The 25,915-nt window shown below is 40.0% G+C and overlaps 2 protein-coding genes across 15 annotated transcripts in view; one reads left to right on the forward strand and one right to left on the reverse strand.

The window, feature by feature from the left end:
• Positions 1–6,400, reverse strand: part of LOC125771665 (inositol 1,4,5-trisphosphate receptor) — a 35,859-nt gene extending 29,459 nt beyond the window's left edge. For 4 of the 13 annotated variants that reach the window (XM_049442506.1, XM_049442505.1, XM_049442500.1 and 1 more), the window contains exon 1: positions 6,219–6,400. The gene's annotated coding sequence lies outside the window, so the exon portion shown is untranslated. Of the gene's footprint in view, positions 1–146; positions 168–234; positions 692–4,556; positions 4,635–6,218 lie in introns of those variants that run through there. The other 9 variants (XM_049442507.1, XM_049442504.1, XM_049442501.1 and 6 more) reach the window with 6 other exon arrangements.
• A 2,733-nt stretch (positions 6,401–9,133) lies between these two features.
• On the forward strand, positions 9,134–24,780 carry LOC125771677 (retinoblastoma family protein-like). Of its 2 annotated transcripts, XM_049442571.1 has the most exons (9): positions 9,134–10,688; positions 16,901–17,037; positions 17,124–18,543; positions 18,623–18,800; positions 19,023–19,295; positions 19,980–20,104; positions 20,188–20,718; positions 20,810–20,995; positions 21,081–24,780. In XM_049442571.1, the coding sequence occupies exons 1-9, from the start codon at positions 10,539–10,541 to the stop codon at positions 21,246–21,248; spliced, it is 3,168 nt and encodes a 1,055-aa protein (XP_049298528.1). In that variant the 5' UTR covers positions 9,134–10,538; the 3' UTR covers positions 21,249–24,780. The 2 variants fall into 2 exon arrangements, with proteins under 2 accessions (XP_049298528.1, XP_049298529.1); XM_049442572.1 differs by lacking the exon at positions 19,023–19,295 and having other exon boundaries at positions 9,139–10,688.
• The last annotated feature ends 1,135 nt before the right edge of the window (positions 24,781–25,915 follow it).

Here is a 25,915-nt window from a genome sequence, read left to right on the forward strand (position 1 = left end):
AACGATGAAGAGTGGCGCTAACGAGATGCGAGGCCATAGCAGGGTCACTGGCCAAAAAGGTCACAAAAAACAACGAATCACTCGAACGATTCCCCAAGCAAGGCAACGGAACGAACAACTTGTTAGTAGCAAACTATCACACGTACGAAAATAAAATCAACCAATTCTGCGGTGCCACTTTTGCACCAACAATGCACACGACTACGACAACTTGTCATTTGGAAATATTCCTACCACTTTTCAAATCTTCCTTTGCTGCAAAAATAATGCTTCATTTTTCGCTGGTAAAAATTAATATTGTGTGAAAAATATTTGCACATCGGAGGCCGTTGTTCTATTCGCGACTGACTAATGAAACGCACATCCACGCAGCAAACGAGGACAATCTTTCGTCACACACATCACTTAAGCGTGCATGGGAGAAGGTCCCACCGAGTTCAACACATATGCACACACGGCAGGAAAGAAAGGAATGCATTCTTCGGTGGAGAAAGTACGCGTTGGTTACATTTTTTTTTACTTTACACACAGACATATTCTGGGGGTGTTTTTGCTCAAGGAACTGTTGAGATCATTACACAGCAACAATGTAAGGTCAAAGTAAAAAAAACTGACCTCATTTATTGGAAACAGTTAACAGATTGTTTGAATTGAAATTATTTTAAATTTATTAAATAATAATTTAAGGGAAGTTGAACGTTAGAAATGTTATTTAAAATGAAAGAAAATTATGCTAGTTGTTATTAAACTTATTTAAATTTAAATTTTTTAACTTAAATCTTATTGTTAAAAGTTGTTTAGAGGTTAATTTTTTTGGAAATTTATCTTCAATTGCAACTTATAATTTGTTTACGTTAATAAAAAAATCGATTTTTATTTTTTATAATTTTATTCTTTTCGAAAATTGTGTTTCTTAACAATAATATCAGTAATATAAGGTATACACAAGAGATTTAAAAATAATGTTTAAATTTAAATGTAAATCTCGAAACAAAAACATCTGCACGTAATTGTTTTATTGGTCTTTAATTAATACCTTGTTTTAAAATTAATAGTTTAGATATGTATTTATTTGTGTTTAAGTGTTTGTTTCATGTATTTTGCTATTATTTTTCGAATTCGATAAATTGTTTTCTCACACAAAATTAACTAAATCTTCGTTCTTCTTCAATTAGCGCATTGTAATAACTAAGAAAAGCTTCTATTTTACTTCAACATCGTAGGAAAGTGCACAAAAATTTTGCACAAAAGAAATTAACACTAAATCAACTCCGTTCTTGACAACGCTTGTAAAATCCTCCATTTTTTAATTTTTTTTTAAGCGAACCCTTTGCCAAACAATAGACCCGGCTATGTTTATGAGAATCAATCCCCCCCCCGAGCAAGGTCACCGAGCCAAACCCAAGCACCACCCACAGGGCAACCGTCCAACGGCTGGAAAAGTTAATCAAACCCAACGTTGATCGACCCCCGGAAGCGTAACAGCAAAATAGGATATCGATCCGAAAGCGACTGTTGGATCACATCCAGCATCATCACTAAGAAGGATACTTAGTTGGGAAAATTTATGGATTTTTTTTTTGTTGCTCGTTTGCTGTTGTTTGTTCTTTTTATATAGTAGAGAAAATGGATAGCGAATTGGTACGAGTGATTTAAAAAACAAACAACACTTTTTAACCCCGTTGCCATCGTTTCCGTGAGTCCATTTTCCTTGTCTTAGTCCTTTTCCTGCTAGATTTGTGGAGATTTTTCATGGCCGGTGTTGAAGAATATTATCCATTTTTTATGTTTAAAATACATCTTTGAGTGAAGTCTTTGAAAGGAAAGCCTATCTTTTCCGGCTTTGATCTATTTGATCTGTTTGTATGAAGTTGTAGCAAAAAAAACCTAATCAAAAAACACCAATTTTCCATTAGCAGCAAAGTTGAAGAGATCAATCAAACACGTAGATTAAATTATCTTTAACAAAATATAAGATAATAAGGGTCCACTTCAAACCAATTCCATTAGCTGCTTCTTCGACACGCTTAACGATAGCCAATCGAAAAGTGATACTTGAAGACCACTTTTGGAGCGAAGGTCACAGGAACATTAAGCGTACGTATTAAGTAGCTCAATAACACTTACACACTCGTATTCTTGCAAACAGTTTGCTGATAGCGGACAGATGCAGCCGGATTCGCTGTTCCAAAACCAAGCCTCTTCAAGGTTAATAATTATGACCACACGCAAAACCATATTCAACACCATTTTATACGTCCGTTTTGCCAATAAACCGGGATGTGCCGAATATTATTGACGAGTGCTTTTTTTGTGAAATGGTAAACAAATAGTGACTAATGCAGTACATATTGAAGGTTGAACATAAAATGAAGGGTAGTTTGAACATAAAATGAAAAAAAGAATGACTAAATAAAGTTTGGTGATATGACTTGTAGCTGTAGTTTTACTACACGCAGTAAAAGAAGCTCTTATCAATGAAGTTTGTTTTCATGTTGTTTTTTTTTCGTACTTCGTTGCAGCTGGCACTTTGTGTAGGTTTTTATTGGCCAACTGGTATCACATATGTGGCACATAAACGAACTCACAAATACGCACAAAGTCGCGTTGTTTGCTCTGAACGACTTCTTGGGAAAATTTATTCAACTGAACAAAAAAGTGTAAGCATTTAGTACAAAAAAAACAAATTTTCTTTTCTTCTTTTGTTTCACCATTTCTTTTCTAATTCATAAGAGGAATTACTGCTAATGGAAGTTAAATGCAACTAGGAAATAAGTACACATTATTAGCGCAACAAAAAGCAGCCTCCAGACACCAACACTACTATTGTGTGCAACAAGCGAGATCGATCTCGTTGTATGTCATTTAACAACAAACAGCAAACCCCTGCTATTCCAGTCGCGCTGATAATGATTTGCAATTGCGACAGTAAACAGCATCACGCGGACGCCATTTGGTTTCAGGTTTTTGCAACGCAATGTAAAGAATCGCACTATGGAATACCCTTTTCTCACCTGCGATTAACATGACTTCTACTGGGTGGTAGAACAACATACTGTTAATAGTAAATAAATGCTAGATCAGTAATTGTTTTAATGCTTGTTAGATCTAGAGCTAAAAGGTACTGTTAGTAAAATTTAAATATGGAACAGTATACGAAACAAATTAAAAGAAAGCTTAACAGAATACAAAAATGCAAGACTAACGTTTGACGATCCTCAATGATCCAATGTACCGAAGGCCATGGATCGAGTCTTATCCACAATGAAGCTTTTCTTAGTAGTAATGAACTGGTTTTATTTTTATTTCCTTTTTGATAATTTATTCATAATTATTAAATTCCGCTTTATCATTTTAAACATTTTTTGTTAATTAAACCCTTATTAAACGACCCTCCTAATGTAGAAGTATGCAGTTAAACATGCAAAAAAGTTTGATCGATAGAATAATTACTTCAAATGTTTGTAAAGCACATTTGTAACAGAAACTACGTCTTTTGGACAACTTTCTAGCAAATTATGCACAAATGATCTTCTGTTGAACACAATAAAGAATCGTGCCAAATGGTGGTACCCTCGACTAAAAAGAATTATACATAAATTTATCAGCGTTTTTTATCGATCGAAACGTACCAACTCTGTAGCAAGCAATTCGTCAAATATTCTTCAAATAGTTTTTAACCGAAGCAGCAACATGTGGCCGAATACGCTCGCAATATAAAATTACTGACTGATATCTAGTATCATATTTTTTCCGTTTTTCCTTTCATAATAACCCACTAATGTTCATGCATAACTCTTAATATATGACGTGCTTCTGATCCCACCATAAACCGAGAATGCCTTTTTCCGCGTAAATATTTCACTTTGGTCGCGATTCAGCTTCCTCAACGAACTTGTTTTCTTTTGCGTTTTATGAAACATTATTGCTCAAAAGATTCCTGAAGCAAACAACGGACATCAGTCGTATTTTTCTGACGCATTGACACAAATGACGCATTTCTAGCTAAAAATTATCTTTCTAAGAATTCTAAGAGTTGTCTCACATATAAATTTCAACACATGAGATCTGGCATTACTGTACGTAATAATACGATGATCTCAACTAATATAAAACAATGGAAACTTACAGAATTACTTAATTTTTTTATTAACAACACAAACCCCCATTTAAATCCTTTAATTTAATTTTAATTTTATTACTTTAGGAACACTATTTCTTCGCTAATCGAAAAAAAGCTTTTGCTAATTTTGAGTGACCAGATTTTTAGAATTTTAATTATGAAGAAAGAACAAAAATTAATCCCAAAACATGAAGTAATAAAACAAATAATTGTTTTTTCTTAAGTGATTGCTATATTTTATTGCCAAATGTCATTTACATTTCACTTAACATGTTGGAAGTGACACATTAGGATGGAAAGAATACAATGTAACATACAATGATTAAGATGAAAATCTATGTTGTAAAAATATTTAAAATATTCTGGAAAGCTTTTTTCACATAAAGCCCCCAAGAACTGATGGTGGAGCATTGCAATGACATTTTTAACTTACCTGCAAATAGAACAGCTGTAAAGAACCACCGAACCGGGACACTGGATGTTCCGATGTGTGCCTTGGTACGTAAAATTTCTAAAATAAATGCATTAAATTAGAAAGAGAAGTACCCCAGCTGCACTAACACCGGTGGAGATGATGTTACTTCGTTTCTCGGTCCAGCGGAACCGACCATGACGTATACGCAAGAAGACGTCGCACGCGTAAAGTGGTTTTTACCGTTTTTGAGCAAGGGGAAAAGCATTTGGAGAGGGAGAGAGGGACCGGTAGTGCAGGAGCCGTTTGCGGTCGTGATGGAAGGTGGAAAAAAAAGGTGGCAAAGACATACGCTAATGAACGGATAAACAAACCCGCGGGCAGAGATCGATGGAATCTAGCGGTGTGAGATGAGATGAGCAACCGCTCACTGCAGATGAGATGAGGTGAAGCTCACTCGCACGCCTTACGATAACGGAAGCATCAAACTCCCCACCACCCAGCGTTACATGTTGGGCGCGTGCGGTGGCATACACAAACGGTAGGCTGCTGTTGGTGGTGGTGGTGGTGGGACTCCACCGGTAGAACAAAACAACACACGCAAAAAAAAAATACGCACACACATGCGACCACCTTTCACAATATCACGGTTGCCGTTTCGAGCCCATTCGTGTGTGCGTGCACACACAGCTACGCACACTTTCGTTGAGACCTTCGATTCCGACAAGATTCCGAGATTCCTCCGATTCCAAGACACTTTGGGGCTGGAACTGGGTTGATGGAAACAGGAAGAAAAAGGGAGAGGGAGGGGGGTCGTCACCCAGTAGCACACCTTTTGCGTTCTCACTCACTCTAACACGCTCGCCTAGTAACGACTCACTTTTGTCGCGTTTCATTCTTTCACCAAAAAGGGGAACGGGGAACTATCCGTGCACAAAGATGATGGGGAGCCCCCAGAAATTCCTCTGCTATTTATTCCCGCGAACTTGAACCATAATTGTGGGGCTCACTCTCCCGGGGTATGAATGATTTCACTGCCTACCACCGTTCACTTCACCGTTTTGGGAAACAAAAAACGTGCACGACTGTGATCAAATTTCGGCCCCTAGCAACGCAGTAACACGTATGCACCGCACCACCTGTAACACACAAAACAGCGCACTGTGGTGCACGGAAAGAAATAGAACCCAACAGCATGCCACCATTTAACCACTTTTGTGCACAACCACATTCTGCTCACCTGGAACCTGTACTGTTTTTTCCTATTCTTGCTTCTATGTGTGTGTACACGGATGCACTTTTTCGGGAGATAGAAACCACAGCCTTCATGGAGCCCGTTTTTATTTCCTTCCCCACAGCTTCACAAAACACCACATCGCGCTGTTTTCCTTTGCTCGCATTTGAATGAAACACATAAATGCTCCCCGAACTATATTCCGATTCAAACATGGCACACTGTTTCACTTCGTAGGAATCTTAATGCTAAAGAACTGGAATTAACGCAACCACCTTTATCGCTGGGGGGATGTAACCTTTTTTCCCGCTTACTTTAACCCCACATGAAAAACCCTCCCAAACACAAAGACGACTCGAGTTCGGTAATGAGCAAAACGGTGCTAAAATAATTGTATGTCTAGTAACAATCTAAAACACACACACATACGTACACACAATAAAACTTACTTTAGTTAAGTTTAAACAATTTTTCACTCACTGTTTGCAAACACATTCACCTATTGCATGATTGCCAACATTTTAAGTAACCTAGAACATAGAAACGGAACAGCCGACGACACACACGCGAACGGTACGTCCGCGCGCTACGAGAGACGAGAGCTAAAAAACAAACAGGTTGAGAAGAGTCAGCACGAAATCACGTTTGTACGAGCAACCAATAATGAACAATAAGATTGACAGATCTCCAACCGTGTATGAACACAGTGTGGTTGTGTTTGTGAGGTAGAACCGGTAAAGTTTACAGGGTTCGTCATCATGTAGCCGTGATGAAACAAACTTTTAATTTTGTCGTTTTTTATATTGGACTTTTTCATAAATAATTTTTTTTTTTAAAGAAATATTTATGTGTAGCATATAAGATGAATTTAGCTTAAACTTACAGCAAAAGTTAATTATTATCGTTTTCTTATTAACGCCACTAGACCAAACTGAATTTTTCACTTTACTTCACTCTATTTTACTTAACAAGTTGTCTACTTTAAATAAATATCCAAAATGGTAGAAATATCACTTAAAAAATAAATGGGGAAAGTTATTATTCTTTACAAATTTAAGCATAAAATAAACAGGTATATATTCATACGTACAAAAGTGAGTAATAAATAGTCGGTACACATTCGCTCGGTGTTGCTTTATTATCATTTATTGTGTTAGTAAAACAGGTTTTGAATAAATTTTAATAAAACAGCATTCAACGGACATGTTGATCGTATTTCACAGTTCTGGGATTTATTTATGCTACAGCTGAGTTAAAAACCAAGGTTTTACAGTTTCATTTTATATGCTATTGATGATACTACGATTTAACTCAACGATTTGACTACCAATAGCAGCACTTTGCCGTGCCCTCCGTTCCTTTCACTTCGCAATCCGGATATTTACCCCAAACATAGGCAACGGGTATGTATTTTTCATCTTTAGTTTGTTCGGGAAAACTGAATTTGATATGATCGTGCAGAAAGTATGGCTGATTGAGCAGCATGTACTTATCACACCGTGAGTTAAACAAGAGCGTAATACTATACTCTTGATTGGGGTACAGTGAAACTTCTTCAAACATTAAGTCCACTATTTGTAGTGTATTAATATTTGTGTTTGAAATAGTATAATCAGCAAAACGGTATGGATATCGTTCTTTATCCATATAGACATTGCAAATCACCAAGGAAATACTGATGATCTCTGATTTAGATTTGATGTACAGCCCTAAACCATGCAATTATAATTTTTGGATGGATTCAAGTTTAAATGGGAGACTTTTTCCAGAATGGTGGCTTTCAGCTACTATTTGACCGAGTATCGGTAGTTTATGTGAATAGAATTGTCTTACATTGTCTTTTATCAGCTTTCGTAGCTGTTTCGTGTTGGTTTTTGAATTGCTTCTTTCCCATCTTTCAAGTGCGTTGTTCAACTGATCGTACGAGCAATTGATTTGTTTCGAAGCAAAAATCTTTGCCAAACAACTCTCTTCTAAAGCCAAGAAGGGTTGTTTTGAAAAATAATGTAAAGGGTTATTTTGTATGAAATGCATGCACCTTTCATGAACAGGTAACAAGTTGTAGTAATCATTTTGTTTGAGAATTGTCAGAGCACTATTATCAAAGATTTGAGTTATTAGAAAATCACTCAGCGGTTGGGTGAATTCAGTTAATCGATAGTCCTGCATACAGTCGTAAATATCACGAATGTTTTCATCATTTATGTCCACCTTCGCACCATATATGATCCGCAGCACCATCAAAAACACTTCGGGATCGGTGTCAATCAAGAACAGTTCATTGTTATCGTCTTCATCATCAAGGAGTTGAGAGAACATGTTGTAAAAGCGCTCGGAAGCCGTTGCTAGATAGAGTTTATGGGCGTAAATCGGTTGATGCTTACGACCAAAGGTAAATATTACATCCGAGCAGTACCGATTGTTGACCATGCGCTCTTTTCGCAAGCTTACCGTATTGTCGGTAACATAGTTGAGACCATATGCACTAGGCTTTATGAGTGCGTTGTTTTCTGCCATTGGTTTTCTGAAATGGAGCAGAAATGGTGAGGTGGCTTATTTTTTTTTCGCTCTATAAATTCTGCACTTTATTTGAATTGGATTTATAGACAAGCTTGAAACGTTACCTATTAGAAGTACGAGTGTTCACTTTTCTGTTCGTTGAGAACTTTCTATTCCGCAGAAAAAATATTTATATCTATCGCAAAAAGAACTTGTGAAGATTGATAAATAGACGATCAACAAGCATCGATATTTGATTGCACAGATGTTGCACGCAACTGAAGTGAAAATAACGTGTCTTTCTACTAACTTTTAACAAGTGGTCTTATCTTTTAAGCTAGAATGTTTCCTTTGATACGTTATCATAGTAATCAGGGATTGTAAAGATTTCACACTTGACTGTAGAATTTTGTTGTTGACCCCCTCTCCCCTTTTCCATTGAAATTATTAATTATGATCGGAGTGTTCCTGGACAACGAACAAAACTATTAACAATTTGTATTATATTTGTCTTTATAGAAAAATAATTATTTATACAACATACTATGTTGGTCATCACAATCCCTAAATCCCAATAATACACATATATTTATCAATAAAAAGAAATGTACCTGTTATCCGTGTTATCCACATATCCGGCCTTGACTGAGTTTCCGAGATGAGCACGCCTCATGCGTGAGATGAGTACGCATAATCGGTGTTCCACTGTAATTTCATTTCAATTAGGATTTTTGACTTGATATGTTTAAAATTTCGTGATAAGAGGACTTTAATGACAAACTAGCAATCTTTTAAGATTAGTGTAACTGGTATGCTTGTTTAACGAACATTTTGCTCTAATAAATCTCTTTGATCATTGGTTTTGATAAGTAAAATAATTTTCCTCTATTCTGACTGGGTCTACTAAGTCCAGAATTGCATATGGGAAACGGATTTGTGAGAAATGACGACTGATTCTACACGTTTATGTACTTAAATCGTCGTGTATCCGTTTCGGTAGATTCACGCAATGTTTTGTTAGTTGGGAAATTGTCAATTGTCAAAATTCAAAACGCAGCATTTCCGCTATGTGTAGCCGCGGTCTCTCGCTCTGCCAGCTGTCAACTCTCAGCCGTCATTTCGTTTGGTCGCGCGCTAAAAAAAAAGATCAAGCATTTGTGAAGCTTTTGCTTTCGCGCGCTCCGTGAAAAAAAAATGGAGAAAACTACTGTGGTGGATTTCGTTGTTCGCTGTGCCGGCTTCGCTAATTTCGCCCCCGTACTGTACGCGCTGGTACGGTCCAAGTGAGAACGCCATTTGCCGCGGAAGCTGTCGACATTTTGCGCCCGCCCGGTGGGGTTTATCTGTGTGTGAATTATCCGTGCGCCCGCTGCGGAAAGGGGTCGTAAACACCCTTCGAAAAGACGCGCAATTCGCAATCGTCCCCATCCTCCACGCCCCCAGCTGTCATCGAACGTTCAACTGCGGCGACCGTACGATACATGAAGCCACCCTTTCTTTCCGCTGGGTGGCTGTATGGTGTTCGGCCATTCATGGGCGACAGTTTTCTTGGACGATATCGATGGAGCAGCCAAATCATTTGAATGGCAGCAGCCGCAGGGACAAGATCAGCTCCTTCCGATCAACGGTGCAGCTATAACTGCAGTGACATCAAGTGCACACACCGGAGCGTCCATTCGTTTGTGTATACTGTGCGTGTGCCTGCGGGTTTAGGTTGTGCCCTTGGAACATTTCGGGCTAGCATCGGTGGTTTCCTGCACGGAGGACGGTATTATTACCAGCAGAATTTAATTGCTTCCCAGTGTGAAGGGACGATCGCGACAAACAAAGGCCGAAAGGTGCCTTTCAAGTGTTTATGAATTAGAGAACAATAGGGAAACTTGCTAAAAACATTACAGAACTGAACATAGTTTAGCGCAACAAGGAACAATTTCCCTCTAGTGTGTTTGTTATTTAGGTTGGCGTATCCGCGCTAGCGATGCTACTGTCATTCGGTTACATTGTGTGAGATCAGATGCTGAAGCGTGTGTGTTTGCGTGTATAAGCAAGCGGTGACTTTTTACGAAACCAGCCACCAGCAGCCACGGAAGGACTGCATTTTACTGTGCCGGAAAATAGTTCTAAAATTGCCAATAGAAAAACGATCAAACGATCGTTTCGGCAAAGAAGTAGAAGCTTCTATTAGAATAGAGAACCCGTATTAAATTCCTCAACTAACGCAAGGAATAATCAACGTGCAATTTACACATACACACATCATCATCATCATCATGTCGGCAAACGAGGAAACGGCACCGAACCCGGTGAATGGTGTGCGGGAAATGCATCGGAAAATTTGCCGTGCTCTCAACATCGATGCCGACACGGAGAAGCTATCGTGGGATTCGTATGAAACAGCTCGCGATCAGTTCGATCTTACGGTAAGTGCTGCTGAGCATGTGGATAATCTTTCTTTGTGATTTCGATTTATCTATCACAATTTGCGAAAGGTAAAAAGATACATCTTTCTACGCCCTTGCGTCGATCAATTTTATCAGTAGAACATTTGATTCTTATTTTTCTACAATTGACGTGCTCAACCACCGGACGCTTTACATTAACCGTGTTGCAAGAAAGGGTCCCCTATGCCACTGTAAACTGTTCAGTGTAACCGCAAGTGCCCCAGCACGGTTATGGAAAACATTACCGAAAATTGGAAGTCTTTGCTCATACTGATCATTACTCTACATTCACATACATTACTCTATAATCGACATCATGATTTTTCTTAATATTTTCTAAGTATTTTATTGATATAGTTTGTCAGTTCAATCTTTACTCGTATCTTTATTCTAAATGTTCTAATTATCAGATAACTATCATTATCAGCGTGTAGGGGGTGCGTTTTCAGATGAATGGAATTTCTTTTTTTTTTTTTTTGCAACATGCCCTTATGTGGTATTGATTTGCGATCATGATGTCATCCCTTCCTATCTAGCCATTATTATTCTACAACACGCAACTTACCGATTCCAATGCAAACTCTACGTAATATACGAATTGCTTCCGATTATGTGGGCTTTTTTTCTCTTTTAAATGAAATATTTTTGCTTTTATTTTAATTTTTTTTCAATTATGTATATAAAAAAGTTTTCTCTACAAACTGCGGTCATAAAAAAAAACATAATCATACGTAGTCGATCACGAGATGATTATTATTTATGGTCCATTTTTTTTAACAAAACATAACTGTTAGTACAATTTTTTTTATAAAATACAAATCAATCTTTCACATGTATACATATTTGATTAATAGGTTATCGAATTACGGCCCTTATATGGCGTTCTTATGGTTTAATTGTGTCATCTAGTATATCTTTTGTCTTATTTAATTTTACACACACACACACATCCTTGCTTAATACGTAGTTGACGTCATGATGTTTGCCATTGCCGGTATGTGGGCAAAGGTACATACATTCAATATCAATTGATAAACACGCATAGGTTTTTTGAGTGCAAAACCAAAGAAGAGTAGCGGGTGAGAGGTGTAAGTTCCGGGCCAATAAGCAACCGTCAACAAAACCGTTAAATGATGGGGGACTGTTTGATGAGACTTAACTTGCAATCAGTTGGTTAATGCTAAAGGTAGAACGCTCTAAAGCCGAACATCATCGACATTGGTAAAGCTACAATTCCCTCCCCTTCGGTGCTACACGAGATCTGAGCAGGTTCGACGAAGAGTGTAGATAAGTGACCGAATGTAAGAACTGCGCATACTGAGGGATGCATCAGCGGCATAGAACGCGAGCATGCGCAGCGGAATATACACGGCTTTAGACGTGAAGAGAAAACTGCACCAAAAGACAATACTGGAAGGAACAGTAGCTACGGGAACTTCAACTTCAGGTCCAAGTGCGTTACGAACCAGGAACAAAGTTATACCAAGAGGCAAGAATTAAAGTGATCTGCTGTCGAAATATGCTTGAAGATCTCCAGCTCCAGGTCCACTTAGCAGCCAGAGGGATCCTCTTGCGATAGGCACATAATTTTGATGAATTATTCAACGATCAGCTAGAGATTTCACTAGCAGATGCTATCAGTAATAAATATGTCTAGGGAGCCACGTACTTGAACCGTTGAATTTTATCAATAAACTTATAACTTATGCGGAAGTACCTGTTATACGTATTGTCTAGTTATCCGGCTAGAGACTAGTCCCAATGATCTGGTCTGGGATGTTCATCTCGCCCTGTCCCACGTACCAAACGGTTATCGGTTACTATCCGGTTGCGATCCCACCATTACTATCCGGTTAAGGTGTGCAAATAACGCACTATATGACATTCATGTGATCGAGTATAGATCGTGTCACTTAAAAGAAGAATATGTGGATGATCTTTTGCATATACAAGGTGGCAACATAGAAGTCGATACACGTATTCCCCTATGTACATTGCCCGGTCGGCAAGGGATGCCAAATGTTATAAAAAGAAGTATCTTGTATGTACGGTTTTTGAGAAGTAACAAATTCGCTATCTACCTACAGAGAAGTCTGATCACATTTGATGCTGAAAACGCGCGTCATTTACTCTGGAGGCACCTTTGAATGTGCGTGTGGATTGCAATGACTTCCAAAAGTGTATACGGGCCGTTATCAAATACAAGGGAGAAAGATTCGAACTTAACTAAGTACAATGTTATTTTACTACTTATAGGTAGATGTGGTGGAAATCGATTCCAAAGAGAAATAAAAACTGGTTTGAGTTTTATGACATAAACAAAGTACATCACCATGTAGTACTGTTGCTAGGTCATTTGAAACACTAACTGAAACGGAAAAAACATGCCAAAACCAGCGAAATTCTGTGCTTGCATGTTGCAGCGGCACATTGCAACGCGTGAGTAACACGCTTTCACATTGTACCTATGCCGTATTCTTTTATTCCGGGACGGGTTGCCTTAAGTCAACACTAAAACCACGATAACAGTTCCACACGGCACACGAACAGTGTGTTTGTGCTCGCGCGCTCGTGCCAAGCAATCAATCCGATTGGCAAATGTGGATGGGTGTCTAGTTCTACCTTTTCCGATAGCATCAACACCGATTGGCGTCCACAGATCGGTGCATGGGAGAAAAATGCACCAGCATCATCAGCACGCAGATTAAGACCGGCGTTAGCGGCGCACAACATTCGCACATGGCTCTGTGTCGGAGTCCATATGCGCGTGTCTATTTTTCGACGATTAATCGAACGCTTCTTTTCACCGTTTGCTTGCCTCTCCCGGCACTAAGCTGAACTTTACCGTGACCCTGCGTTGCGTTTTTCGTGTCTTCTGGTTCACAATTGTTCGCCGCTTTAGCGAGATTGACTTGCAATCGACCGACCGACCGACCGACCGACCGACCGAGAGAGTTGGTAGTGACCAGTTGATGCATTAAATTGAGCACATTGCCCCCACAAGGGTGTTTTTTTCTTCTTCTTCAAAGCATTAGTGTGTGTTTGTGATTCCGGTTGCAATCACTAATTTCAATGTCGTTCCTTCAGCATTCTTAATGTGTAATTATAATGCTTTCCTTGTGTTTCGCCTTCCTTCCTCCCAATCCCAACCCACAACATGATGTTGCACTATTAATAATTGTCTAGTTCTTCTTTTAGGTTACTTTTTTGGTGTTGCGATTCCCACTGGAGGAGAGCAATTTTGGAATGTGTTGTTGGATTATTTTCGCAAACTGGCCAAAAATTCCATCTCGCAGTTGTTTCGTGTGTGCAGTCAACCAAAGCTTGCCGAAAAAAATGGGTCTATGTCATGGCGGTTTTTTTATTTCATTTTCACATCGGTCTTCACTGTAACGAGCAAGAAAATGATCTTTCAAAATAGAAAAAACAAAAAAAAAAATCGAAGAAATAAGGTACAAGCAAAGGAATGAAAATACGTCAAAAATACGAATGATCGCGATCGGTTGAAGTGATGATGATATATGATGCTTATTATATAGAACTATATTACAGGGGTTTCCAAATGATAAAACAACCACAATAACTGTTAAAGCAAAATCCAACAGATGCCAGATCAAAGGTCGATCATGACGCATAATACGATCCCTAAGGTCTATTGAGTAATCAAGTCACTCAATAGTCAAGCGTGGGCATGGATTTCTTGGAATTAGTTTTTAGATTTGTAGACGTTAGATTAGATTTTTTTTGGAATTAGTTTTGGCTAGGTGTTAGTTACGTGGTTCAGTGAATTACTCAAAATTTAATAGTAATATCCAATATTAATTTCCGTTTCTGGTAATCATCACTAAAATGCAAGATTTGTGCAATTAATTTGTGATATTTTTTATTAGCATATTTTTTTTGCTAATTAACTTTTATCTGTTTTAAGAAATGTCAATAATTTTTTTTGCGAATCAATGTTTTTTTTATCATGTTTTGCGAATAATTATCAAATTTTCACAAGTCTTCTTAATAAGAAATTTAATCGATCTCGGGTCACAGGGAAATCCTGTGTTTTATAAATCTGTTAAATACTTATGGTATTTATTATAGAAAAAAAAAATGAAAACAATTTGCCGTTAAAGAACCGTTAAAGAACCAAAACTATCCTTTTTATTTTTAAATCCTCGAAGTATCCTTAAAACGAAAGCCTTTTACCTTTCGGTGACCTTTTCACCCGACAATACCTTAAACTAGACGAGTATCCTGAGTAAGGTAGAAAAGGATCTTTTTCAAACACGGTTGAACCCTGGCAAAACAGGTCCCTTATTTCACCTTAAACAGTCAAGAAGCATAGCGAAAGGAAGATTAGGATATTGCAGGGTGTTTCAAGGGTCAAAAGTGTCAGATATCCTGTATGTTTGCTTCCAGTTTTTGCTTCACAATAGCTGCACGTGCACTTTCGGTGCATCTTTCACCCGAATGCACCGTACGCTAGATGATCCTTCCGGCGCATTGTACGATCACGACGTACCTGCAATATGTGGTGCTGCTGCTGTGCACCTCGTGTGGTGTAAATGTAAATCAAAACCGTATCGTTTTTCGCGCCATTCTACAGTGGCAGAATAAATGTGTGCTATTTATTCATCCCCAACTTCCCTACCACCCCACACCAAAACGTGCGCATCGTGCGTTTGCGGTGACTTTTGAAACGATTGCGACATGATCGCGTATATGTGAAGACGGGCGGGGTTTCACGAAATTTGCTTTTCCTTCTCTTCTGACTGACTCTAAGTGCCAACCAGCTAGAAAGCAGAGGTTTGTGTGAGTGTATTCGAATGCAGCTTCAAAGTACGTTTGTTTTGCGCTTGTTCGGAGCTGCTTCTATGTTTCGCGAACCTCGGCCAAAAAAGAAGGAGGTCACCAACATCATTCGAGAACGGGGTTTTATGGTGTGACGCGTTCCGGTATGTTGGCGCGTTCGTCACAAAGCGGCACAACAGCTGGCCGAATGATATTCGTGTATAGTTTTGTGGCGGGAAAATGCGCAAGTATGCAGTGGATCGAATGAGCAAAAAAAAAGGGAAAGAAGAAAAAAAAGCACGAACGGACTTGAGCTTGTCTTCGTTTTTCTTTCATGTTTCGTTTCGATTTTCATTTTCGTACTGCCGGTCGCATTTAGCCGGCAGTAAACAGCTGTTTCCGGACGCAGGATTCCATTTAAAGTGGATGCGTTGTGTACCATGCCCTTTTATCATTACGGCAAGGTGGGAGAGAAAGGTGAATTTCAAAGTACCTGAATTGGATTTGAAAATTTTGGAACCTTGTTTGTGTTAGAAACGATCAGTTGCCATTATATTTTGCTTTTATTTGGTAGTTACTGAAGACTAAATACTATCTTTAAAGAGAAGTTCACTTTATCAGTAACGCATCTCGTTCTGCTGATAATAATTAATCTAAAACTGTTACAGCAGCTAAAATTACTCTTATTTCTTTGAACAACAATTACTGACATTCATGATCTGCGAATGGCATACATTTAGGCGTAAAGACTCACAATATAGAACGTGTAGAAAGTCCCACCTGATCGGATTTCGCTAACGAATACGTGCTCAGTATAATAACTGTATTTGAAGCTTTTGTTCTTTCCCGGGGCATCCTATATTCTTCTCGATCCGCTCGTTGACATTCTTTTTCGCAGAGCTATAGTTACTATCGTATCCAGATTTAATTATTCCACCATTTTTTTTGCGATGTAATGCCCAACCCCACATTGGAACGGCAAGTGTGGAAAGGCAAGTGTAAGCAAAATCGGCTAATGAATATTTACCAAGCACACGAGCGTAATTGATGCCGATCTCAATCATCTCGCGAGGACTTGCGATGGGTCGGAGGCAGGTTTTTGCAGAAGTGGTTAAATAATCGTTAAGATCGATCACAAGTGGCATAAAGGGGAAGTGTATGGGATGTTCCAGGCACAGACATAAAAGCAGACATTATTGTATGAAGGGAAAAACAATTTATTCATTCATAATGTGTAAACAAACTGCATCGCTTTTGGTGTGGTTCAAAGGGAAGAATTATGATTCATTTCATGTCACTGGCAGGCGGTGTTGCAGTACCAGAGATGGTCAAGGAGAAAGCGCTTCTTTTATGTTTAATGATTTAACTTTCCTAAAGCTAACAAACCAATGCCTCTTTGCTCTTTACAGGGAGAACCAACGCATTGGATGTGCTGCGCTCTATATGTCGCATGTCTCCAGGAGCTTCCAGCTGTTGGTCATCCGGATCACTACATACAGGGCAATGGTGTGAACATTACAAACTTGCTGACACAGTGCAATATAAGGTATTGTGTGTTTTTTCTTTTTGTCTTAATCGATGTGTCCATGTATTTAAAAATTTACAATCCACGTTTCCTTTTCCCCGGAACAGGATCCAGGATTTCTTCTCCAAGATGAAACAGTGGTCCGAGATTCGTTCACTGCCCGCCCGTCTGCTGACGGCGGTCGATAATTTGCACCACGGGTTTTCCGTCTCGATCACGACGTACACCGCGTTCTGTGAGGATTTTCCACGCATCTTCAACGAAGCTAATATCGTACCGGATGAACCGAAGCGTAACAAGAAATCGAAACCGAATCCCTGCTCGTACAATAAGCTGCGCGAGTTGGGTTGGCTGCTGTTTCTTACCGTAAAGGAAGAGCACAATGAGCAGCGGCATGATCTTGCCACCGCGATGGATCTGTGCGTGTGCGTGTTGGATCTCATCTATCGCAATGTGGTCGCCGAAGGTCGTATGGATCTGATCAATCCGAAGGTGCTGCTGGAGGGTGGCAGCAGCTCGGTGGACGGAACGACTGCTGCGGCCGAAGCAGCTATGAGGGTGAACGTACGTGAGCAGCTGTGCAATGAGTATCCGACATCGAGCGAGAGCGTTAACGAAACGAACCTGTCCATATTTTTGCCCTCACTATCGGCAATGCTGGATGCGAATGATCTGCGAGGTTTACGGGTTACTAACGGTGATACAGTAACCTTTATGGGTCTCGTGTCGGTGCTCAATTTCGAGGAAAATCTGAAATCGCTTAACCGTCGCTACGAACGTTGCATCCTGCGGTACGGAATGCTGGACGAGCGAATTGCACTGAGCAGCCGTACCTCGCCGACGAGTCAAAGGAATCGCTGGAGCCTCCAATTTGCAGGCCATCCACGTACACCACTTAGCATCAAGTCGACCAGAGGCGTTGGTGCATTGAGCGTCAATCGGATCGGTTACGAGGCTGGTCGAAGCTTCGTAACCGGTACCAGCGGATCGGAACTGTCAACGAACAGTCCGTTCGTTGTGCGCGGTACGCTCACACAGTTGATGAAGAAAATCCAGGGACACCATCAGGGTAAACCGCGCGGCACTTTTCTCATACTGATGGAAAACTGTACGCCCAGTCCGCTCGTTACCGTACTGGAGCACGTTGTACGGATGAGGACAAAGTTTGTGGAGAAGCTCACTGCAAAGGAAGGCTGGAATACACGGTCGGCGGAGAGCCGGTTCGATGCGATTGAGGCACTGTACTATCAGCTGCTGGAAAACATTATACCGTGGGAGTTGAAGAAGCGACCCACGATGACGGTGTCGAAAGCGATCTTTGATCTGTGCACGAACAACATATTCAACGAAACGCTAATCGTGTGTGCGGCGGAAGTTATTTTCTTCCTACGCCAGGAGCAGAACAATTTTCCCTGGATATTGGATGTGTTCGGTATGGAACCGTTTCAATTCTTTCACATCATCGAAGTGACGGTATCATCGAACAGTGAAATATTCACATCGGACATTGTGAACCATCTGCGAAGGGTATGACATGCGTGCAATGGATGATCGTACATTCACAGTGTAATGTAACTAAAATTGTGTACTGAACCTTTCCTTGCAGATTGAAGAGCAAATTGTCGATTCGATCAGTTGGAAGAGTTCCTCGGTGTTGTGGGAAAAGATGGAGAAGGAAAATTATCAAATTCCGGCCAACAAGGAGGTTGAGCAGAGGGCAGAAATAGCGGGAGTAACGCCGCTAAAGGGTGATTCCGTACCCAACACACCGAACGGTACACGTGGTAAGTTAAGCGTAGTTAAATAATGTAACGCTCCAATGCAAAACCAAGGCTTAGGAATAAGCTGCGAAACTATAGGAGACATACTAAAAGAATTATAATTCTGACGCTGGCAAATGTCGAATGAGAAAAGTGTTTTATAATTAATGTCGTTCGTTCCTGTCATCCAGTTGGATAATTTTTAGACACACCCAAAATAACCATTATCTGTACCCATTACTTTAGGCGGCAGTTCAACCGGTGTTGCAGGTTCCACCGCCGGTCCTTCATCATCGGCGGTAACTTCAACTACCGGGCGTCCAGCACCGCATCCAGATTCGGCTAAAAAAAAGCTATTTTTTGATCCACCCGCGACACCATCAAAAATACCACCGGCAGTACCAGCTTCGTCCACGACCGAGTTGTCCACTACGTCCGCCAGTAGCGGTTCTGGTGCTGTTGCAGCTGGATCAGGAACTGGACCATCTACCGGGTCGTCCGAAATGGCCAATGTGCTAGGTTTGTTTGCGCGCAATCGAGCATCCCGTGTCAATGAATTCACGCTTCATCCCGTCACTCTAGTGCAGCAAATCATCTTTCGCTTGCTTTTCTATGGTCTTTCGCCCTAATCTGTTGTACCATTCTACTTCTCGTTGTGCATTCAGGTGTTTCCATTCGATCATCTTACGTGCAGTGAATGACTACAGCGAACAAACTGTTTTTATCTAGTAATGCTTGTGTTTGACTGTTGGTTCGCCTTGATTAACACATCTACATTTCAGCTACATTTTTTTAACCGCGAAGGCTAAAAGGCCAATTGGTTTATATGCTTACAGATTAGGTACGATTAGAAGTTAACCTAACTAGCATGTCAGGACAGTAAAACTATGGTTTTACCCTTTAGATGAAAGTGTTACTTTCTTATCTTTCAAAAGGAAATCATATTGACAATCTTCTCGCCGTTTTGCTAGAGCTCTTAGCTATCATCTGCTTTGTACACGAGTTTACCTCATATAGGGAAACAATTTACTCTTACTAACAACCCGCTTATAAATCTTCCTATTTAATGAAAACATTTCATTTATCAATATAATATCCTAACAAAAGGTGTGAACCTCATCATCATCGGCAATCAACCACAAAGGATCGTTATTTTGTATGAATATATGGCTAAAGTATCCTTTTTTCTAAATCTTCATGCAGGTTACATCAGCAACGGAAGCAATGACTCAAAGCCGATCTCACCCTTTAGTTCTCCTCAGCGCAGCAGCAACAATCATCATCCACCTTCGATTGAAACGCGCCGGTTGAACTTTTTCTTCCGCAAGGTAAGTCCACAGTACATTGATCCGTACACTACTACGTACACTGGTGGTTAATTGTGCCTTCGTGTTTGAATCTGCTTTACCAGATGTACCAGGTCGCGTATGATCGGCTGTGCAATCTCTGCCAGAATCTCTGCATCGATTCGGAAGTGATCCAAAAACTGATCTGGACAATACTTGAGTTTACGATCACGAAACGCTCGAAGGATCTGATGCGCGATCGCCATCTGGATCAGCTGCTGATGTGTGCAATCTTCGTGACGGTGCGCATCAAGAAGTTGCCGAACACGTTCAAGCAGATAATGCACTGCTACCACAGTCAGCCACAGGCAAACAGTTCGATCTATCGAAGTGTGTTCATACGTCATGAAAACACACCACCCTTGGAGGAGCAGAAAGAGCCAAAGGGAGCAGCGGATGGTAGGAATGGGGACGCCAGCAATAATGGCACGAACGGAGAGGCGGCAAACGAAAACGGACGGTATCCGGTGACGGAAATGGCAGGCACGTCGGTACAGTACGATCGGGAAGTTTATGGTGATATAATCAAGTTCTACAACGACATCTACGTCGTGACAGTGCACCAGTTTGCTTTGCAGTATTACAACACAGACGTGGTAAGAGTGTTGATATGGATTTTTTGTGCTTTTTTTTAATTGTTGTGTGTTATCAATCGGTTCACTGTTTGTTTTTTTCTTTATTCATTAGTCGCAGGAATCATTATTCCTCTCTCCAACGCCCAAGTCGCACGCGCGCAACATACAAAAATCACCGCGCCAGATCAGCTCCGGTATCAATCTGTACGTATCGACCACGAACAAGATTAGCTCGCTGAAGGACTCACCGAACGTACGCAAGCTCACCTTCCCATTGAGCCCTGGCCAAAGCCCGACGGTACGTTGTCTTTGTTGGAAGCAAGGCGTACTCTTCAAAACGGGAATATTAATGTGTGTGTGATTTTTGTTTTTCCTTTAAACAGATGCACGAACGTAAGATGCCACTGTCGGTTCGAGAAAAGCCCGGAGGTACGGTTGTACGTAAATTAACCGAACCGAGCGAGACGACTTTACCACCGAAGCTGAGGCGGTTGGATAAAATCCATCAGGAACGGCAGCATCCGGATCATGAGTCGTCGGAAAACGAGTAGAACAGGATAGAACTGTTGGCCGCCGTTTCAAAGCTTTTCCCGTTTTGATGGTTGCTCTAACGCCTTATTTTATGCCTTCCCCACAAACCCATTCGCTAGATGCGTTATTACTGTTTGTTTGATTTTTTTCTACGCGTACGAATTTAAGCTTCACCAAGACGGCAGACAAATTACGGACTTTCTAGGACAATTCAGTACTCATCGTGTATGCAGGTTTTCGACTTTTCCGTTTTATTTTTTAATTTAAGCTGCTTCAAGGAAATCTTCTTCTGCAGCCGCTAGTGGTAGTGCAATTTCACTTCCCTTTTTTAAGAACCATCTGCTTCACGCAGAGAGGGCATTGTGCGTGTGTGTTTTTAACCCGATCCAGGCAAATAATGTGGGTGGTGAACATAGGAGTATAAGTTTCGTTGACTGTATAATTTTAGGTTTTTATCCTGTTGGGGCGATGCTCTGGCATTTTTTTTACTTCTCTTTGCTACGAACAACATGATACATTACTTGGTAGTAATGCCGGGGGTTATGGTTTTAACGATATGTTTTATTATCCTATCCTTTATGAATTATTTCATTTTTAAACACTTTTTCCACCCCGCTCCAGTTCGCTTTTACTGCTAAGAATATGTTTTTAATGATTTTTTGTTTTGTTTTGTAAGCTAACATATAGATGATGGGATTTTGTTGAGATTAAATGACAATCGCGATCTTTTTTTTTCTTTTTTTCTTAACAAAATTTAAAGCGACAGCAAAAAAGAGAAAGAGAAAACTGGTAGTAACTGGTGGTCCTTCTACCCACTGTTAGTGAGGCCTTGCGTACAATTCTGTCCTATTCTCATCTTTTCCTGAACCCCTTACTGGCGACAAGTTTTGGTGGATCTCAAAGTTCGGTGTCTTTCATTATTGTGATCTTCTTTTTTCCATTTAAAGCGTATTCTCCATCCGCAAACACATGCGTAATCGTGTGTATGTGCGTATGTGTTTATGCATATAATGTATGTTATATATATGTGTGTGTTTTGTGTGTTTTAATGTATAAGTGTGAGAGGCTCGATTTTTAGCCCTTGCCAAACTTAGACTTTTAGTAGCAAATCTTAATAATTTTACAGCACACGAAAAACATGCCCATTCTCCTACCGCCCCCCTCTTAGTGTATAGTGCTTAATGTTTATTTATTTAAAGAACCAACCTCTACTTACACTGGATTTATGTGCATTTCATCCACGTAAGGATCAGTTATGTCTAATGTTTACTTTGTGAGCGTAAAATAAGAAGAAACGATACAAAGCTACGCTCTTTTGTGGACTGATTGCGATTAATCTGGTACTTTTAATTCCACCGGTAGGCTATAAAATGTGTATAGAAGATATCCGACCTTGCAACGAATCAGGTGCGATCGGGAGATTGTCTCTGCCGATGAGTGAGAATATCATTGTTATCTCATTCCAACTTCCACTGTGTAAACATAGACTTGTAGTCGATTTTTGCAACGCTACCCCGTTAAATAGGAAATGATGCGTGTGCTTCTTTCGATCGTATAAGGTTGGCCCCAAACGAAACTGCCACGTATACCCGTCCCAGTCGTTCGGGGGATGGCAGATGTATGTGTACAGTTTTGCACCATCTTTTGACATTGTGTTTGGACATTTGGATTAGTAGATGAACTAAATTTTTTCAATCCCATTACCGAAAATAGATGCAAACGGGAACTGATGAGAAATGGACGGGGCAGAATGATCGCAAAAGGACAGCTAAGCTTTCAGTGTGGGAGTATCATAGTCAGGAGAATCGGAAGCGATGTGAGATGGAAATTACGACGAATAGATTCGATGGGAGCCCCCGTGTGGTGTATGTGATGAACGGCCGGCGGTTCCACACGACAGGACCCCGGGTATCGAATTTCATACCGACGGTCCCTCCATAGCAAGGACTGACTGTTCGGCAACGTGGTAAAAATAAGTCTAGTAAGTCAGAAATGACCTTAGAGGTCGTTAAGCCAAGAAGAGAAAAGAGAGCCTATTTCGGGACACTGTAAGGATTGGTCCCTTGTAAAAAGTGCTAAATGAAAAGTCCACTACTGATCATCGTGTGATGTGTCTGTATCATTGCTACATCAAATACAGGATTGTAGTACCATTGTTCCTATTCTGCATTGTGCTCTCTGTATTTGAAATTTTTTGTTTCACAAATTGCCATTCTCGAATGAGCATTTTAATCAACACAGGAATATGCTTAAGCATTTTTAGTACACTTTGGATCTAGGAACATACAAAAGATTTTGGTATCTTCTATATTGTGCTTGTTGTATGTATAACTGCGATCATCTAGGTTTATTTGGAAGTCGCCTATTTGTTCAATCGCCGTGCATGTAGAGATTTGACGTTTTCTCTTGCTAACTTATGCTTTTGTGAAATAAACTCCCATGTAGTACATTTGATTTTTCTAAACTGAAGGTTGTTATGTATACTGAGATACCTTCCTTGATTCTGTTGAGGATCAGGCTAGAGTTCTTTACACAAGACTAGCGACGATGAGCAACCTCTAATGCCAGACAAGTCTTAGACCGCGTGGTCTTGGCGAAGCAGAAGATGCTCAGGATATTTAGCCCTATATTTAAGCAAGAACAATATGGGGAAGTTAACAAACGCTGTCATTTATTGAACGACTTGGTAGCAATGATGGTAGAATTTTTGTCCTATTCACAATCACGTTCGATCTTTGTCTGGTAGTTGATGGAAAAGTTATTGGAAATATACCATACCAGATAACGGAATGATCCTCTGGGCATATGGGAACTAAGTTTGAAGTTAAGTTCCAGTCCTCATGTTCCAGTTCCAATTCCAACAATTCTACGTGTCTGGTAGTTTGGTCCAGACTTCTCTTCAATGGGTTACGTCCCAAAATCTGATTCGTCGTAATTTTTTTTTTCGCTGATCGCTTTTCACTCTCTCGACCGACCGATTTCAGACAAAGAGATAACACATTGCAGGACTTTCGTTTTTTTTTGCTTCATTTATTTGCCACCCTGCGCCTTAAGCTTAACATCTTAAAGCAATACGTGTCTTGCCCGTTTCGGTACGCATAATGCAAAGTTTACCTTTAAGTTACAACACATTAACAATAACTGTTACGGTTAAGCTTTTTCTTTATATACCTTAGAGACTGGGTCATAAGCATGTTTTGCCCTTTCTTCGTGCGCCGTGCGTAGTGTCTGTGTGGTTATCTAATCCTTCTGCTTAAAAAACATAGTACGCTACCTCATTCCTTCATCGTGTTGTCCCCCATAATTCCCCATTGATCAGCGACTAATTGTGATTTTTAATGTTTATTTTTCGCTTTTGTTGTAATAACTAAAAATCCCATCCCATTTGTGGCAGAGTTACGCTCCATTCACTCATACACCGCGCAACCTGCTTTTTTGCGTTTAATAGTAGCTTCCTTTCATTTTTTTGCAAACGCAGTTCTAATAGTCATTTATCATACGTTAAATATTTTACGACGATCAATATATTATATACACCAATTAATGATGTAAGTGAAATGCGTTAATTATTGTTTGTATTACCCATTCATGATGACACTTTAGTTTAGGTTTGTCATGTTTTTTTAGTTTGTTTGTTTTGTTAAAGAATATAGTAATAAAGTTGCGCAAAACGAACCCAAACAACACACTTGCACTTTAAGAACTCTTGTACTGCGTTGAGATAAATTAAACAAATATGTGAAAGCACAGCAATAGAGCCTTTTCGTTTCTCCGTAAACCTGAACACTGCTCCTATTACAAACTGCCCTTTGGAACGATCAGCGTCTAATCCTGACACGAAGGAATAATTATTTCTTTGTTCTGTTTAGCGTTTCTGTACGACACTATACACATTTTGTACATAAATACAAAAGCACGTGCCGCGATTAAAATCTGTAACTGTTTGTTGAATGTTGGCAAATGTTTGTACAATTAAAGAAAGGGAACCGCATTGTATCGAAAGGTAGGTAGAAAGAAATGCACTCAGTAAATAGCTGTAAACTACGCGAGAGTCATTCAAACAGAGCCAATAAATAAATAAATAAACAAACAAACAAACAAACAAACAATCTTCCCGTGAGGAGGAGGGACCAAGGGAGAGTTTGCTGCACTTTTTCCCTTACGCGTTGTTTGATCGGTTAAATATTTTGCTGCCTGTCACAACTATGTTGGAACATGCGGCGTGGACCATTCTATGCTTCCCTGAGGTGTACCGCTTGTTCTCGGATTCGTTCCGCATAATTAAGTGTCGCCATCGGCTGGCAGTCTTACATCAGTGGGATGAGTCACAAGGCGGACGATGGCGAGACACACAGGGGTTGCACGTTTTGTTGCAAACCGATGCCATTCATCAAAAAAAGAAGGTCCTCACGTTCCGGTCGGGTTGAGTGTTGATAAAATGCAGGTCATTCTTTTCATTGCAACCAACTGGGTGGCACCAAGAAAGTTAATGACCAGTAGAAGGATGTGTATTAAATCATTTCACTCGTTTGTACTCTTCACACACACACAGGAAAAATGGGAAAATTCATATTTAAGTAAACGGGCTCTCTCTCTCTCTACGGGCTCCAACGGTAAATAACCTGATAGATTCGTAAAGTACAAAATCATGTATCCGGTTGTGTTGTTCCTGTTCGTGTGTGCCTTT

The sequence above is a fragment of the Anopheles funestus genome, chromosome 3RL (assembly GCF_943734845.2).
Source record: "Anopheles funestus chromosome 3RL, idAnoFuneDA-416_04, whole genome shotgun sequence".
NCBI lineage: Eukaryota > Metazoa > Arthropoda > Insecta > Diptera > Culicidae > Anopheles > Anopheles funestus.